Source organism: Lates calcarifer, linkage group LG14 (genome assembly GCF_001640805.2).
Source record: "Lates calcarifer isolate ASB-BC8 linkage group LG14, TLL_Latcal_v3, whole genome shotgun sequence".
Classification (NCBI taxonomy): domain Eukaryota; kingdom Metazoa; phylum Chordata; class Actinopteri; family Centropomidae; genus Lates; species Lates calcarifer.
Window position 1 is genome coordinate 7,741,298 of NC_066846.1, and position 16,585 is coordinate 7,757,882.

The 16,585-nt window shown below is 39.5% G+C and overlaps 1 protein-coding gene across 2 annotated transcripts; it reads right to left on the minus strand.

Moving 5' to 3' along the window:
• Positions 1-2,816: 2,816 nt before the first annotated feature.
• On the minus strand, positions 2,817-7,452 carry sat2a.1 (spermidine/spermine N1-acetyltransferase family member 2a, tandem duplicate 1). Of its 2 annotated transcripts, none has more exons than XM_018704338.2 (6): positions 7,246-7,452; positions 6,880-6,931; positions 6,065-6,148; positions 3,599-3,700; positions 3,475-3,515; positions 2,817-3,302 (listed from the first exon to the last, which is right to left on the minus strand). In XM_018704338.2, the coding sequence occupies exons 1-6, from the start codon at positions 7,306-7,308 to the stop codon at positions 3,135-3,137; spliced, it is 510 nt and encodes a 169-aa protein (XP_018559854.1). In that variant the 5' UTR covers positions 7,309-7,452; the 3' UTR covers positions 2,817-3,134. The 2 variants fall into 2 exon arrangements, with proteins under 2 accessions (XP_018559854.1, XP_018559864.1); XM_018704348.2 differs by lacking the exon at positions 7,246-7,452 and adding an exon at positions 7,074-7,214.
• Positions 7,453-16,585: the final 9,133 nt, after the last annotated feature.

Sequence of the window (16,585 nt, forward strand, 5' to 3'; positions counted from 1 at the left end):
TTCAGACTTTGACCTTGAGTCTTGCCCACGCATTTTTGTCACAAAAATTTTACCTGCACACTTTTTCGAATTGAAGGGACACTTTGTGTTAGTGCTCCCCCTAGAGGCCAGATGCAACTGCCTACTGCCCATAATTTCACACTGGATAAGCTGATTTTTTTTTTTCAATTCAGTTTTTCTAAACCTGAAAAAAAAAAATAGATTCACATTCTAGTTAAGTGTATGAAAGTGAAAAATAAAAATCATTTATAACTGATTATAAGTTCAGACTGAAGAAGTGAAAATCAACACAGCTTTATATTCACACAACAATTTATTTAACTGCAGTCTGACAGGTTTTATTCCCCTGATCAGTATCAGCTACCAAACAAAGCAGCCAAACAAGTAAACAGTAAAAACACACTCTTGGTTTTTAAGAATGAGTGGGTGACAACAGGAAGCCTAAAATACTTCTATGAGACCAACATTTGAATTTCATGCAGGCTCTAGGCTAATTGTAATATGGCTTTTGGGTATTTTCTGACATACAAGGAGCAAGAGACACTTAACTCTAAAAAGCTACTTTTTGTGGCCACTTGGGTAAAAAATAATGGCATCAAACATTTCATAGATGTCATGTGAAAAACCAATGAATCCATGTGGGATGTCATGCTCCTAAATGAGCTGATCCCATGAAGGTCTTTAATGTTAACATTTTGGATTCACAAGGCTTCCATCCCACTGTGACCACCTTTATTTGAAACCATCTCAGAGACCACGTCTGACTCAAAACTTGTGACTCTGATGGTAGACGATGACTGCACACAACATTTGAACACACACTAACACTGGTATTGAACACACTGGAAATATTTCACCACATGAAAATGAACGTGTGTGGTACACTGGGTAACACACAATTAGACTTGTCCTGACAACTAAACAGCACCAGAGTTAAGGAAATGAGTCCAACACATCAGCATATTTGTTTTGTCTACTTACATACACAAACTGTTATGTAGTAACACACCCTGCACACTAAAATCTGAATAAACAGTTTAAACATTTAAACTTCTTTTCTCGTCTTCTGAAAGCAAAGTTGCCTTTTTAAAGTTGTTTGATTTATTGCAAAGATCCTAGTGGATTTAACAGGAAATCAGGGTTGAACTTTGATCTCATTTTGAAACAGCTTGAGGAATCCATGTTGGAAACAGAGTTACAAGTCGTACAGTTTGTATCTCTGGGTCTAGCATTCTGATGGGAAGCTGCAGACGAGGGAGGATATTAATATCTCTTCATGTTCCCGTGGACTCAATATTGATTTTTGGGTCACACGCTCTGTAATAACATCAATGACAACGCATTAAATGTACTTTTCCACATCCATGAATTCTGTAGATTTTGCACACTGAAGCAAACATACATGGTTATTTTACAACACAGTGTCCCAGACATGAAAAAAAAACTGCACATTCCTTACTCAATTATTTTGTAAACAAAGTATGAAACTAAATGCAAATTGCAAAAGCTACAAAGGAGGGTCAGTGGCTCTTACTTGTTTAGAGTGAGAGAAAACAAACTAAATATAACTCACAACTCAGACTGTTTTCATTAAATGGCTGGAAATGATACAAGAAACCCTCTTTTTTAAAATTAGACTGGATATAAAACAGAAGTGCAGACCAGAGTTGTGCCACTTTCATTTTAGCTGGACAGGTTCAAAGACACGGAATGAGCCCAGTCCAAGATTTTCTTTTATTTTTCAAATTCCGCCAGATGGATCATTTTCTGTTTGATTCTAAGCTTCATCCATGTCTTTGAAACCGAGCCCTGTGAGTTTGCTGTTTGGCAGCGTGCGGAGGAGGTTTTAGGTTGAAACCGACTGATTCCTTTAGTGCACAATTTCATTACCCTCAAAACCCTCCACGTATGTAGCTTAAAACGAAGAAAACAGTGCAAATGTCAACTTTGTGCTTCACAACAGCTTTACAGTGCTCCTCATCTGGAAGACGAGGGGAGAGGTGACTGACTCTTTGGTTGCTGTTGTCATAGCTGATCATTAATTTAAAGGGATAGGACACCCAAAACTGTCAACAGTCGTATAATGAAACATACGGTACACCCTGGTTTTTGCGATGCATAAAGTTTTTCTGGATCTTTGTGCAAAAAAAATATTTAACTCCTGGATGATAATGTTTTATACTTTGTTTTCAGACATCCTCTGAAAATCCCACAAATATGACCCCTGCGCCACATATGTACACACCTGTCATGTGCTATCTCATCATATTTTCACCCTTTAGGCCGAGAGGTAAGGTTATCAGATCCATTTATGACCAAAAGCAAAGGTCATCACACATCACAAGGAAAAAACAGAAAACACAGATTTCAGTGCCTTGGTTATGTACTATGTAAATGTATTGCAAAGGTCCCATTCCAATACTTAGAACTACATCCTTGACAATTTCAGTAACAAGCCAATTAACTGTTTGCTAAACCACTCCTCCAAACCGATAACACCCCAGGCCTGTCAAGCTTTGGATTTATCCACAATTTGTTTTTAACAAGAGTGGTTCTTCATATATAAAAATTTGGGAGCTACTGTCTTTTGTTTTCAGTCTTTTAAAAACCAAACACATAAGAACTGTAATGAATTGATTAAATAGTGTGTTTACCTGCTCTTTCAAGTCAAACAGCACTTCATTTAACAAGTTATTTTGTGGGATTACAGTCGAGTCTCATTTTTTGAACTGGAACCTGCACTTGTACAAGTATCTTTTCTATATATAGGCATTCAAACAGGTTATGTTAGACAAATAATATTTTATACATATCTCTAAACTGCAAGACAAAAGCAGTCTTGCAACTCAGGGAGTTAGCATCCGCTAATAAGCTAGCGTTAACGAAACAAAGCTGATAAAATCTGCCATTGTTGTAATTTCAGTTAAAATCACAAAATCAGTAGTCATTGGCTAGAAATCAAAAGCCTGCTTCTATATCCTTGGGTGGGTGGCGATGCTTAGGTTACTTTTTCGAGAAATCTGTGTGACGATTGCGATTGTCAAGTTTTGGAACGGGGCCACAGAGTGGCGCTCTATCCCTGCACTATGTGGGTTGACCTCATGGTTGCAGAGGTCGAGAGCCCAGCTCATTGGTTAAGGTTGGGCAAGGTGCTCCAGTGCCTCTCCCTCGCAGCGCATACAGTGGTAGCCCATTGTAGATGTGACGTCGAAGCAGCCCTGGGTGAGGTAGAAGTCCAGAGATGATTTGTTCCAGTCCAGAACGGTGAAGTTGAGCTGGTTGCAGCCGGCGGCCAGGCCCAACTTCAGAACAGCAACGTTAAATGAAAAGACAAATGCTGAGTACTGCAGTGCTGATATGATGGAAGGAAATTTTCACCAATATATGCAAACTCAAAGCCATGATATGCATTATTTTGTATTTCAAATTTACAAACAGTGCAAATCACAAATAAATAGCTGATGTTTTACTCACCTGTGCTACCTTGCTCATAAGTGCTTTACCAATACCCTTCCCTAAAAGACAGATAGCACATTATTACTTAAGATGTCTTGTATATACTGTATAGATATGCTGTTTTTGAGACAGAGTACCGTACCTCTGAACTCAGGCATCACATACAAGTCCTCCATATAAACAGCTCTGCCCATCCATGAGCTGTAGGAATAGAAGTAAAGTGCATAGCCTATCTTCGTATGGCCTGAAAGCAAACAGTCAAAAGAGTGAAATCAATGCACATGGAAAATAAGAGAATATTTGTCATATCACAGTTTAAGTCACTCTTTAATAACTACAGCATGATTTTTCCATGTCGTGTTCTCATATCATTCTCTGACATTTTCTGTTTGGAATTTTATGAATTGATCTCAGTAGCCAGGATATAACAGATGTGCTGTTACACAATCAGTCCTGATTTATTATCTTCATTATTTCACTGGTGCTGTAATTCTCAAACATGTCCACACAGAGACTTATTGGGCACAGATCTTTGAAAAATGCAGCCTGGCTGGTTTGGACAAACTACAGATTTAGGTGTGATACAACGTCTAAGGAAACAATGCAGCCAGTATAATTAAGCAAACTTTTATTTCAACTCCTCCAGTTTGGTTTCAGGTTGATGATTTTAAAGCAATATTTATATATTTTGACCACTTGGGGGCAGGAGAGCAAGCAACACATTGACATATTATTATCTCATGACGTTAACATGGCTAACGTGTTAGCTAACACGTGCTTCTAACCACTTGGCAAAAATAACTTCTCTCTTTTTGCTCTTTAATTGGTCTCCACCAATTTCTGAGGGAAAAATCTGGCTCTTTAGCTGCTAGATGCGTCCGTTAGCCACTAGCTATGGTGTGTTAGCTAGTTGCTTTGTCTGTCTGTGGTTGGGTCTGGGCAAGAAGCACGCACTTGGTTTATAATTTTTTTCTGAAAACAGCAGCTGGATACTGCTTAAACAACACTGATAAGAGCAATGAGCGTAAACCAAAACATTAAAGCTGGTCGCCAAATCAAAACAATGAGCTTAAAGATAGTAAAACACTCCACAAAGTTGAGAGGAACTGCAGAGTTGGGTGATAATTCTCTGTTAGTTTGTCATTAGGAGCTGTCACTTTTACATTACACGCTGTCATTTGACACATTGTTGGTATAAAAATATTGATTAGTGCAGCTTTAAATTGATCTATCTAAAGCATCCAGACATGGGCAATGTACAATATGTTGTAATGCAGCCAGCAGAAAAACTCCAAATATCAGGCAATTTAGTACATTCTTACTGCTCATGTTGCTATAATCTAGTTTGTTGCTGCTAGCAGTTATATTTCACAATGGTAACCACATGCTAGCATCTTTTTAACCTGTAGAAATTGCCACAGATCTTTGTTTTTCCTCTATTCAGTGTGATTATTAGACTGGGTTGATCTGCCACAAGCTAACCTTCATCCTGTCTTAACTTCAGAGGCTTGGTTATCTGAGTCATGGGTTACTGGCATAGTAAGTCAAATACATACACAGGCAGACACTCCTCAGTATGGAGTCAGATGTCTGAGTCCAGTGGATAGTGGACAGTGATGACTGTATGGAAAAAGGCCTGTGTCATGGAAGAAACAGGCCCAGCTGGGCAGCAGAGCGTATGTTAATGTTCTCATTACTGTATTCAGAGGGGAAAGCAGTGTGTTAGCCTTGTTATGTAAGTGATGTGTAAGGAGAGAGGCCACATCAGCAGTATGCCGTTACATCAGGTCACAAAGACCTCATGAATATGGGCTGAAATACCTGGTGACTGGCTGACAACAAGGGTTAAATGCTGCTGTGTCGCATAATACCTCATTTTAATTGTTATAATATGGGCCATTTATGGCAAAAAGAAATTCAGAAATAAAAATAATCTGAAATAATTAAATGAGCATATTAAAGTGCATTTAATTTTATGTTATCTGTAAGGTAAAAAGAGGAGATGTCTAATTCCAGGCAACAAGTTTGCAACATATGCAGGTTTAAATTCAGCATTGTGTGTACAGCTGCAGAAAATTGGCCATTTTTACCCTTTTTGGAACTCAAATGTTTCCCAGTAACTGGCCATTTTTTTGTTGTTTTGGTTAGGTCTGCAACAGTGTGCCAGAAACCATACTGTAAGTCATGCTGGCATATACAAACATCAGTTTTGGCTGAACCATTTCTGTAAAAAGTACCAGGACATTTCAAGTTTCTCTGCTCTTGGTTTCTTAATTACAAACTTTTCGACACAAAAAGAATAAGATGGATGTTTTTTCTTCTTTGCTGCAGTACATAATTATTCTGGTGACCTAGACCTCCTATCAAATTGTATGGCTTTGGGTTAAGGAATCTGGTTAGGAGAAGACAAAATAACAGTATTTACATCTAGTTTAAACAGTTTAAATCTATAAATAATGTTTGCTTGATTTCTAATTTAAGTGAGGTCACAACAGGTGAAAACATTGACTATTACATCACTGCTCAGAGAGACACTGGAGTTACAATGTGAACAATATGCACAGTTGTTACCCGGTTTTTGACGGTGTTACTGACAGTCCTCTCTCACCTTCTTTGGTTTTGTGCTGCTCTGGCACCTCAGCAATGATCCCGTGGAAGAACGGGTTCTTGGAGAAACCATCCTGCTCCAAGTCTGTTCATAAAAAAAAAAAACAAGAGATACTTATGATTAATAGACTGGTGACAGATTTTCCCCCAAATTAAGGTCACATGTCTCTTGGTCGTTTCACAAAGAGTTGATGGCCTCTTTTCACTGTCTCAGGGCTGTAGCTAAATTGAGATCATGTCTGGAAAGTGGCACACTTTTTAGGCCTAATCCAGTATTTTCTCACCAGAATTAAGTTTTTCTTGATCAAAATTTGAATTCACTTCCTAGTAAGATTTCTACTTATTACACAAATATTACATTATTTCTGGGCATGTTGTTGCCATTTTAGGAACAAAAGGCTGAGAACTTTCCTCTCAGGTTTATAGGTTTATTTGTTTTCCTTGGAAACCAAAAATGTTGCCACAAGGTCCATTTATTATCTAGTTAGTACTAGATACAAAGTCCCCAAAGTAAACAGAAATGTCAAATTTAACAAGTAAATACTCCAAATGGACGAACTCCATCTGCTAAGGAAGAAAAGTAATGCAATCGAAAGATCCAGAAAGCAACTACTAAATGGTCTCACTGGTGAGATGGTTTTTCCAATACTGTTTCCAAGGTCAAGAATTAACTTTCCATCTCTGCTGCAATAATATCAGCATCTCCATTAAAGCTCATCTTGTTTTTATAAGGGTCAAATTAATTTTGATGTAAGGTCAAGGCAGAGGACTGTACATTTAACAGATTTTTTTTAAACACAGCTCCTCATACTGTACCTCTCTGCGTGACTTTCACATGGTCTGCCATTTTCTCATATTCAGCCAGTTCCTGTGGAATAAAAAACATCAGCTGACATTATTTATTGCTATTCCTGAAACATTAAACATGCCATTTAGCGCCGGTCTATTAGTACTACATCCTAGATGCACTGAACCAAATGACCTGAAGTGACACTTTGACAGGTACATACACATCAGGCGCTCTAATAAAGACGCAGCTCATCCAATAATATCATAATAATGTAATAACAGCGTCGTTCCCAAGAAGTGATCTACTGACGTAAGCCCGAGAGTCATGGCTGCTAACTGTCTTCCGAGTCATATACAGCCGCACTGACTGCACGCGCACACGTGTCCGCTAACCATGATCATCCGCGCGATGTCCTTGCAGTCTTCCACGTTGGCTGCACGGATTGAGAACTCCATCTCGGGGTTGGATGTGGCTCACAGTGCCGTGGTGCTCCGCTCAGTTACTGGTTGTAGATATAACGTGGTACAGGACTGTGGGGACTGCAGCTGTACTGTAGCATGTGTACCCCCCAAGACCAAGCTGGACTGGAAACTGAGCTGAGAGCGCCCTCCTCCAGGAAGGAGGTGATCGGGGGAATTGACTCCCCATGCGGCCTAAAAGGTACATTAAAGGATTATGAAACATCCGCCATAAAGCGTTTTTAAGTGACAGCTAATGGCATAATTACAGCCAAATGAACCATTTACCAACCCTTTACGGACAAGAACATCTCTTCGGCTGGTGTTTATCATCCTCCTGCAGGGGCCAAGTTAATCCTCTAGGGGGCTCCAGGGCAAAACAACAAATTAAAACAAGCTCATTGAAACACATAAAACGTGGGGCCTTCAGGGGCCTTGAGAGTCTTAGGCTTCAGGGCAGTTGCCTGCTTTCCCTGGTTGGTAATCCAGCCTCACCTCCAGCTGGACATGAGGCAATACTTATTTACTATCAATTTATTACCAGTGACAGACTTGATAGATTATTGTAAAAATCTCACCAACATTTATATTTGCTGATGTCCCACAAATCTTCTGCTGATGGCTCATTAGAGAATGAGAAAGCCACAGATCCTTCATTAATTACGATAAAAGACATTTACAACCACAGACTAGATGGTTTATTAGAAAATGAGAAACTCATGCTCATGAAACTTTATTAATGTTTTTCTATTTGCAGCTGTAGACTTGATGGCTTATTTGGTTCAGATGTTCTACCACAGCTCTTGTTCAGGAAAGTACGTGGTCATGCAGGACTGAGGCAGATATTTAGCGTCCAGAGGGATTTCTCACAACTTGACTTATTATGTATAAAATACCAGAAAGTAAAAACAGAAAAATACAACAAAAATAGTTATCCATGTTTGTTGAAGCCTTTTAAAATCTTTAAAGCAATGATAAATATCTTGGAACACCAACACACAGATTGGTGAGGACATTGTTAAATATTCATAATCCCCAGAGGATGATTTAGTGACACCATTTTGACCTTTCATATGGGACATCAGGTCAAGGCTTCCCCATGACTTGACACTTTGGTCCACAAGTTATTACAGAAATTATTGGCCAGATTTCCATGAAATGTGCTGTGGGTGTTCATGATCCCCAGAGGATCAATCCAGATTTTAGGTTTATTGACCCCCTGACCTTCATCCACAGAGCTGCAATCAGGCCTAATTTTTTCTATATATGTATATCTCTATATATGTATATCAAAATCAGATCTGCAGGTTGCCATGACATCCACTGAGCACATTTCTGCTTCCAAGAAGATGAACCTTTTCCATTTGAAGCTCTCCATGAACTCTCGTTGAGCACTATCCCTGGGCTAAAATGTCAACACAAGAAAAGTCATAATTCTGCCTGGAAAACTACCATGAAACTTGCTAAGCAGATTTATACCTAAGTGAATGAATTGTAATTTTGATTACCCTCACTGCCTTTACTCAAAATAAACTTTACATTCTCCTAACATTCTGATAAAGTTGTGTGCTCCATCAACCATTTTTAGAGAGGTGTAATAACCATTTTAGCCTCTAGATGGAGCCTTAGCAAGGTTTTAGATCTCTGGTCTTATATCTGAGCTGTTTGAAGTGAAGCTGATTAGATCAGTTAATGGATGTGTGTGGAATCAGTTGTGGAAAATATATCATATCATCTCAAATATCAATTAATACAAAATCTAAAACTGTTTTTTCCTCTGAGGAGTTTTGTGTATTTTACTCTGGAGTGGAGCTGTGACTGACCCAGTTATTTAGCTAAGCAAGGCCAGTTTTTTCATAATCTCAAACTGCATGCAGATACACTGAACTGTGAATATTTCTAAACGCAAGCTGAGGATTATTCCTATTAATAATGAAGCTAATATATCCCATTGGCCTCATGTGTCTGTGTGGGTTAGACTTACACAGTTTTACATTTATGAGTTGTTAAAAACTAAAAATGGCTGGATTTCACAGACGGTGTCAGTGCTGGACAGGTTATATTTAGTTCAAAACGCCTGCGATGACGCACACTGTGGACATGTCATCAAACTGTGAAGTTCAGCACCAGAAATAAGTATGACTTCATGAATTTACAGTTTCACACAGGCATAACGGCAAGTCCCGAACAATTAGAGCGCCAAGATAGAGGAAGCGAGAACATCTTGAAATGAGAAGTAACGACCTGCAGAAGATGACCTCATGAAAGAATGAATGAATGAATCAGCCATGACTATCTGTAAACATGTTATTGGTATCTCTTAATTGAAACATTATTCATCTTGTGAAGGTTTGAATGACATGTCTTCCTTCAGTGAAGCCTGTCAAATGAATTACTCAGCATCTACTTCATGAGACTGAACAATGACATTCGCTTGTAAAATCAGATGATCCTGTCAAAATGCCTCGTGTTTTACCTCACTCGATAATACCAGCTGCTAAATTATGTACCTCAAGAGGCATGGGTGTAAACTTAGACCCCACCCACAGCCTCAGGGCAAAGGTACCAAACATGAAACCTCTCCAACTGTTTAAAAACACTCAAGACTTGGAGAAAGAGAAATAAAGCTTAAGGGTTGCAACCATACTATCCCCAGTGGAAAACATTTACCCAAGTACTTTGCTTAAGTTCATCTTTTCTGTGTGACCCCTCAGTTAAAGCAGTGTAATGATTGTCTGTGAAACCAGACTGCACCAAAACTACAGTCATGTGTGAAGTCTGGTTCAGACTAATAATTGATAAGTGAATCAGCAGTCAGATATCTCAGAGAGGGTCGCCGATTTGTGTTGATTCTACACACAAGTTGCAGTATAAATAGGAGGCTGTGGTTGCTTGAGGCTAAAAATACATTATGTGAGAGATTTGTCACAGTACATGGCATTCTGCAGGGTAGAGGGTGGGGAGGAAATGAGCAGGGAAAGGGGGATTTTTGCTGGGCCAGCTTTCTCCTGGAAAAAAAAATAAGGCGGCCTATACGGCTATTAATAGCTCCAGGAGGATGGTGTGGCTCTTTAAGACTGACTAATGGCTCCTTTCATACGACGCAAGCAGAAAAAACCAGAGCATTGCCGTCGTTTTCATCAGCGGCCTCTCTAGCTCTGCTGATGACGTGTGTAAGACTCCCCCTGACACTTTTTTACAGACGCACTTGAGGACTCACAGGCAACTAGAGGCAGAAACATTGTAGATGATGTTAGTCAGTGGATTGTGAGTAAGAAAGATCGCAGCCTCTCACTGGACTATTCACAGCTGAAAAATGCTACACAACCCTGAGAAAATGATGGTTGGTATTCAAGTAAAGCGCAGTTCTCAGAGTGTTTGATGTCATATCGATTCACTTAAAGTTTATTATTGTTGTGGAGGAAATGGTCAGTTAAAAGATTTTATAATCGTGTTATCTGTGGGTTAGCAAGGCCAGTCCCCCGAGGGAGGGTGTTTGATGTTGAAAGGCCGGCTGGCCCCAGGTTACATCTCTTACATGTCCAAGTACACCATAGGGTGTGCCTGAAAATCAAAAATCATTATATCTATTCTAAACCCTTCACATTACAAGAACTATTCAGTATTTTGAGAATTACTCACATTCGATTTTCTAGCAGAGAGTGATATGAGAAGAGCACTCGTCTGTCCGTTCGATATGAAACTGGACCCAGCAGCTCCTTTACATGTGAGGATGAAGTCAGGAAATGCCCTGGAGGTTTTATATTTTTGTACCAAGAGCTCAAAAGGGGGCATTTGAATTTTTTGTAACTGAAGGATGACTTGTTCTTTGTGGCTTGAGAAAATCACTCTTTTTAAGTGAATCTATTAGATTATCTGAAAAATACACTGTTATGAAGCTTCTTTTTTTTCTAGCTTGTGAAAAGTTTATATTTTGTTCATACATGGTTGTTACAGGACGTGACAGGAAGTGACACTGTCAGTTGTCGTTTGTCACTTCAGGACATACTGTTGTCATTCACAGTATCACGTCTATGATGCAGACTAATTCACAGCACTAAAAGAGTAAAGCCAAGGTCTCACCACTTTTATTCAGTGCTGATGAATAGACCACATATTACATAACACTGACATTATTCACACCTCAGAATATATATAAAAAAGATGGTATCCTCTGTGCCAGCACTAAGGGGTCAAATTGGAAAAAGCCTCACAGCCAAAGTCTGTTAGCGTCATTTAAATGACCCAGTGTGCTGTGGGGTTAACTATCCTGGCCTCCTAACAAAAAGGTAAACCCAGGTTGTTAAAGGTCATGTAAGACGTTGTCGTGGTCTGCTTGAATGCTGTTATGATCTTACTCATCCCAAGATCTAGCAGCCACCTAGCTTAGCTTAGCATAAAAACTGGAAACAGGAGGAAAAACCTATGTCCAAATGAATATCTCAGCCAAGAAATTGTGACACATAACCCGTTATAAAACAATAAATTGTCATTTTTACTCTTCCGTTGTAGTACAAATTAAACAAACTGAATTTTATGGGTGCTGGCAGGCAAGTTTAGACAGAGATAAGATAGCTGTTTTCCCCCGTTTCCAGTCTTTGTGCATGCTAAGCTAAGCTAACCATCTCCTGACTCCAGCTTTGTATTTAACCAATCAGTCTTATCATTTAAGTCTCAACCAGAGACGGAATAAGCCTATTTCCCCTAATGTTTAACTATTTAAAGTCTTAGCTTGGCACATTGTTGGACTGTAACCGGATTTTTTTAGTTCAAATACATCAATCTGACCTGGATTATTTTTGATTTTGTCAAGCCATTGTCTCTCTGACTGCTTGAGAAAGTTATTCCAGTAGATTCAGTACAGTTACATATAACTGCAACTCTTTCAGGCCTGTACAGGAAGCTGCCTCCTCTTCCTGTTTAGTCTAGATTCTGATTGGTCCCTGAGCTCAAGAGCATTTCCACAACAAAGCATTCAACACCACATTCATCAGTATCCAAAAAGGCCTAAAAGGTACAGAATAAAACAGGCAGTGGAAGGGACTGAAATACAGTCAAAACAAAAGAGGAATCTCTGCTGAAACTTCCCTCCCTTCCTCATACAGTTTCCATAAATTCCATTTTTGGACATTATTTTGCTTTCACAAAACAAGTGCCCTGTATAATTAGGAACTCCATTGCATTAGTGTGTGTCTGGATATGAATACAAAGAAACGCCCAGCTCAGGGAAAGTATTGTGATAAGAGCTATTCAAGTGGCTCAACGCCTTTTATTCAGCTTATCATGAATAGTTCTCCCTGGGGATAGAGTGGCCACGTGAGAGTCCAAAAAGTCACATTTTGAATTTATTCTAGGATGTTGTATAATCAGTTGGTCTCTCTTGGCATAAGGTTTCCTGCTGCAAAAAAAGGCCACAATAGTCCGCTATTAGAAGAAATTCAATATCAGAATGAGTGTACCAAATTTGAAAATAAGCCCCTGGATTTAAGGAATTTCCCCAGACAAGGTCTTCCTCCTGTCTGGTCTGCTCATGTTATGCTTAAACCCAACGGCTTCACCCAGTAAGACAAATGAGAAAAAGGAAATTAGCTCATCAGCAGACTGACGCAACCCACATGTAAAGATAACTAGATGAGAAAAAAGCAGACACTGTGTCATTCCCTCTGCTCCACACGGGCCCATCAACATGCCTTATTAGGACATGTGGAGCCAGCTGTGAGTAGGAGCTCAGGGTGGCAGATGTAGCTTTTTGTTTTCTGTTTTTTCTGCTTCCCTTAGAAAAGCCTGAGTCATGTGATTCCTGTGAAGGTCAGGTCACTTGGCCACTCGCTCACCATGGGACTCTGGCCAATTGTGCAGGAGAAAATTAAACAATAACACTTCAGGTACATTTTCGGTAAAGATAAATAGACAGCTAGCTTTCCTGTCAGGAAAAGAAAGAAGTTTCTCTTTTTGGCGCAGCTCCCTGTCAGTATCCAGTTAGCTCTTCTGGGATGAATCAGATATTAAACCTCCTGGTTCACTTTTAGTAAACTGCTGGCAGACATCAAATCTGTGTCATCAATCTGGGATAAATTACACCCTTTCACTCACAACCCAAACAAATAAATTGGCATTTACAAGCCTCATATTTGTATTCTGCCTCCATTAACCATGCAGCTTCTCTTTTTGATCCCAGGTCTGTGACTTGCAGAAGTTACATTTCCTGTCACACTTTTAGCCTCGAGGGCAGGTTAAAACTGAGGTCAACCAAGTTTACAGACAACACCGACTGACGTGTAAACCTGTTGCTTCTGTAAACAAGCATTACTTTTGAATTGTCTTCAAGTGTAATAGGGTTTGCACTGTAGCCCTAAGGCTACAGTGCAAATGTTAAGCTGTCTTGCATATTTGCTCAGGTAAGCACACAGATCAGCACTTTCTGAAATAGAGCATATTAAACTTTGAAACATAAACTTTCTAAATATGCCCCAGTTTGTTTGTTGTTGTTGATGAAGCTAAGGAGAGATTAAATTGGAGCCAGGGATTTCCAGAGAAAACTGCACTAAAAGGGTCAACAAATAGAAACAAGACTAAGAGTCCATGGCAGTGCTAGCAGCTTAGGTTTGGAGTCCACAACCCTACTAACAGCAAGGCTAAGACACAGTGGTGCTTTGAGCTAAATGCTAAAGCTAGCACACAAACATGTCCACAATGGTAATGCTAACATGCTGGTATATAGCAAGCGTAAGGTTTACTGTGTTATAATATTTTAGCATGTTAGCATGCTAACATTATGATTCATATGAGATGGATGGCAGAGACAACAAAGAACCTGTGTGAGGGTTAAAAATACTGTGCGTTCACATTTCACGGAAAGTCAGGGGAGGACCCAAGTTATCGGGATTCATCTTCTGGGGACTATAAATGTCTGTTACAACCATTTTTTATTGCAATCCAGTCAATATTTGTTGAGATATTATGGTGATGTTTTATTATCTATGCACAAGTCCTGAAAATAAACTGTAAGAAATGCTAATGGCACTCTTACACAAGAATTTAATTCTTTTTTAATCAACTATTGTCCCTGTGTTGTTAACCAAGACAATACTCTCTTATGTTCCCTGACCACAAACAGTAAACAAACAAGGGGCTGTACATCAGCTCCACAAATTCCTGTATTTCCACAAAAAAACAGCAGCTTGTGATGTGCATGTACCGCAAACTCCAAACACACAGAAGCACATAAGCTACTGTAGCAACATCCTGAGGAAATTGCCTCTCCCTTAAAGCTCTTCTGCAATGAGGCATCAAAGCTTTGGCTTTAGCCAAAAAATGGGACGCATGTGTGTGAGATTAAGCGGGTTTTTACATAACAATAAAACAACTTCACAATTTATTGGGTACTTTTGAGTTTCCTAGTTATCAAATGTGGAAGCCTCCCATATCTTCTCTTTCTTGTGCGTAAGTCATTTCCTTCGATTTGATTCCTTTGAATTTAGGGGAATAACAGGAAAACTGACTATGAGGCCAGCAGATACAATAAACCCCCACTGATGACTTTTCTTTTGAATAACTGAGCCATTTCCTTCTATGAAACCAGAGGCCTGTTGTACTTGTTCTGGAAGGTGTAACCAGAGAGTGGATAAAGACTTGGATCTACACACCTCCTGATTTAATCACCTCACTTCACTGGGAGAGCAGCTATTGTCACTTGATTGGGTCAAACCCATGGAAGTATGCTAATCAGCAATGGCGTTGTACGTGCTGACTTACGCTCTTGCCGCTTCCCAAGATAGCAAACATCCTGTATTTGTATTCTTCATAACTTTAGTTATGTCACATTTCTGATCAATGCAAACTTGTATTCGTGACAAGTGTGAGGCCTATAACCCTTCACGTCACAGAAACACAGCATATATTTTGACATAAACAGAGAATTTGTTACTGCTTTCCGCTCTACTTTGCTATGGAAAAGCACTGCAATGCTCCAAATCAAAACATATAACAGCTTGAGATTGACAGATAGAGTTATACAACACACCTCTGCTGCAATTACAAAACTTGTATCGGATGGTGCTTTAACACACTTGTTACACAGGACACACTACTATCATGTTATCTTTTGTAGTAAATATTTGAGAACAGTGCAGTGCAACCCATAAATCTACAGTCACTATTCCTGTTTTCATATCTCCACGCCCCATCGAACTTCCCTTACAGGTAGATGCTCTGCTGGCACATACCGTATGGGTGTGTGTAGTGTTCTGGTAAACAACAACAAAAACTGGTATGACCAGAAATGATGAGCTTGGCAAAAGGACCCTCATTAGGATTCATCCTCTGGGGATCAGAAATGTGTGTACAAAATTTCATAGGAATCCATAGTTGTTTGAGTCTGGACCAAAACTGTTGAACGGACCATCTGAGTAACATTGTTGAGCCTCACAGAGCCTCGTGCCAGTGTGGCTCAAAACGATTGGCAGCTCTGACAATTATCAAATGAAGGTACAAGTTCGCAGTATTCTTTTTATAGCACTGGATGTTACGGCTCCAGGGACAGATTGTAAAGTTCTTTTTGCCTCAATAGAACTCAGATATATCAAACTGGAATGCTGCCTTCATTGTTGACATGCCCAGCTACTGTAGATACACATCAGTAAGTGCCTGTGACATCTGATTTACAGCAGTTTAGGAAAAGAGAACTGGGTGTAAAACACTACCATGAATACATGGCAGCTTATATAGTGTCAGTTTACTTCCTAAATTTTCTGTTTGCCTTGCCTCCAACAATAGCAGTGTTACATCCCTGTTTGTCTTCTCAGAATAAAGGTCACAACCTTGTACATAAAATGGCAACTATTCTAAGCAACAGTGTGTATCAGATAACTCAGTAAACCTGCTTCTTGGAGCAGGCCTCTGGTCTTTGAGACTCGGTTCAGTGGAGTTGGAGTAGCCCTCCAGTCTGAGTCAGTTACTGTCTATCTTCAGGATAAACTGAAAATGAATCTTATCAACAAGCTTTTAATTCCCCCTCTCTCAGCTACTTGCTTGTCTTGTTATAGGTACACTCTGATTTTTTTCCTCAAAATCCTCAAATATCCTCCCAGCTCCTCAGCTGTGAACTGCGTTGACGTTTACCATTCAAGGAGCTGTTTTGTCATGAAGTGAAATTGCTTGGACCTCCCACTTTCCTTCACACTGCCTGCTGTACTCAGAGTGTCTTTGTTTGTTTGTTTTGACTTTTAATTACCTGTGCAGAGGGTTGTAAACTTGTTGGTTTCAGTCTGAAGTA

What these genes read in the sequence shown, in the direction of transcription:
- sat2a.1 (XM_018704338.2), bottom strand. Translation starts at nt 7,308, where the DNA reads ATGGAGTTCTCAATCCGTGCAGCCAACGTGGAAGACTGCAAGGACATC. An exon ending in TGTGAAAGTCACGCAGAGAG is followed by an intron (nt 6,149 to 6,879) that starts GTACAGTATGAG and finishes TTTTATGAACAG; the next exon opens with ACTTGGAGCAGGATGGTTTC. An exon ending in TGTGATGCCTGAGTTCAGAG is followed by an intron (nt 3,516 to 3,598) that starts GTACGGTACTCT and finishes TCTGTCTTTTAG; the next exon opens with GGAAGGGTATTGGTAAAGCA.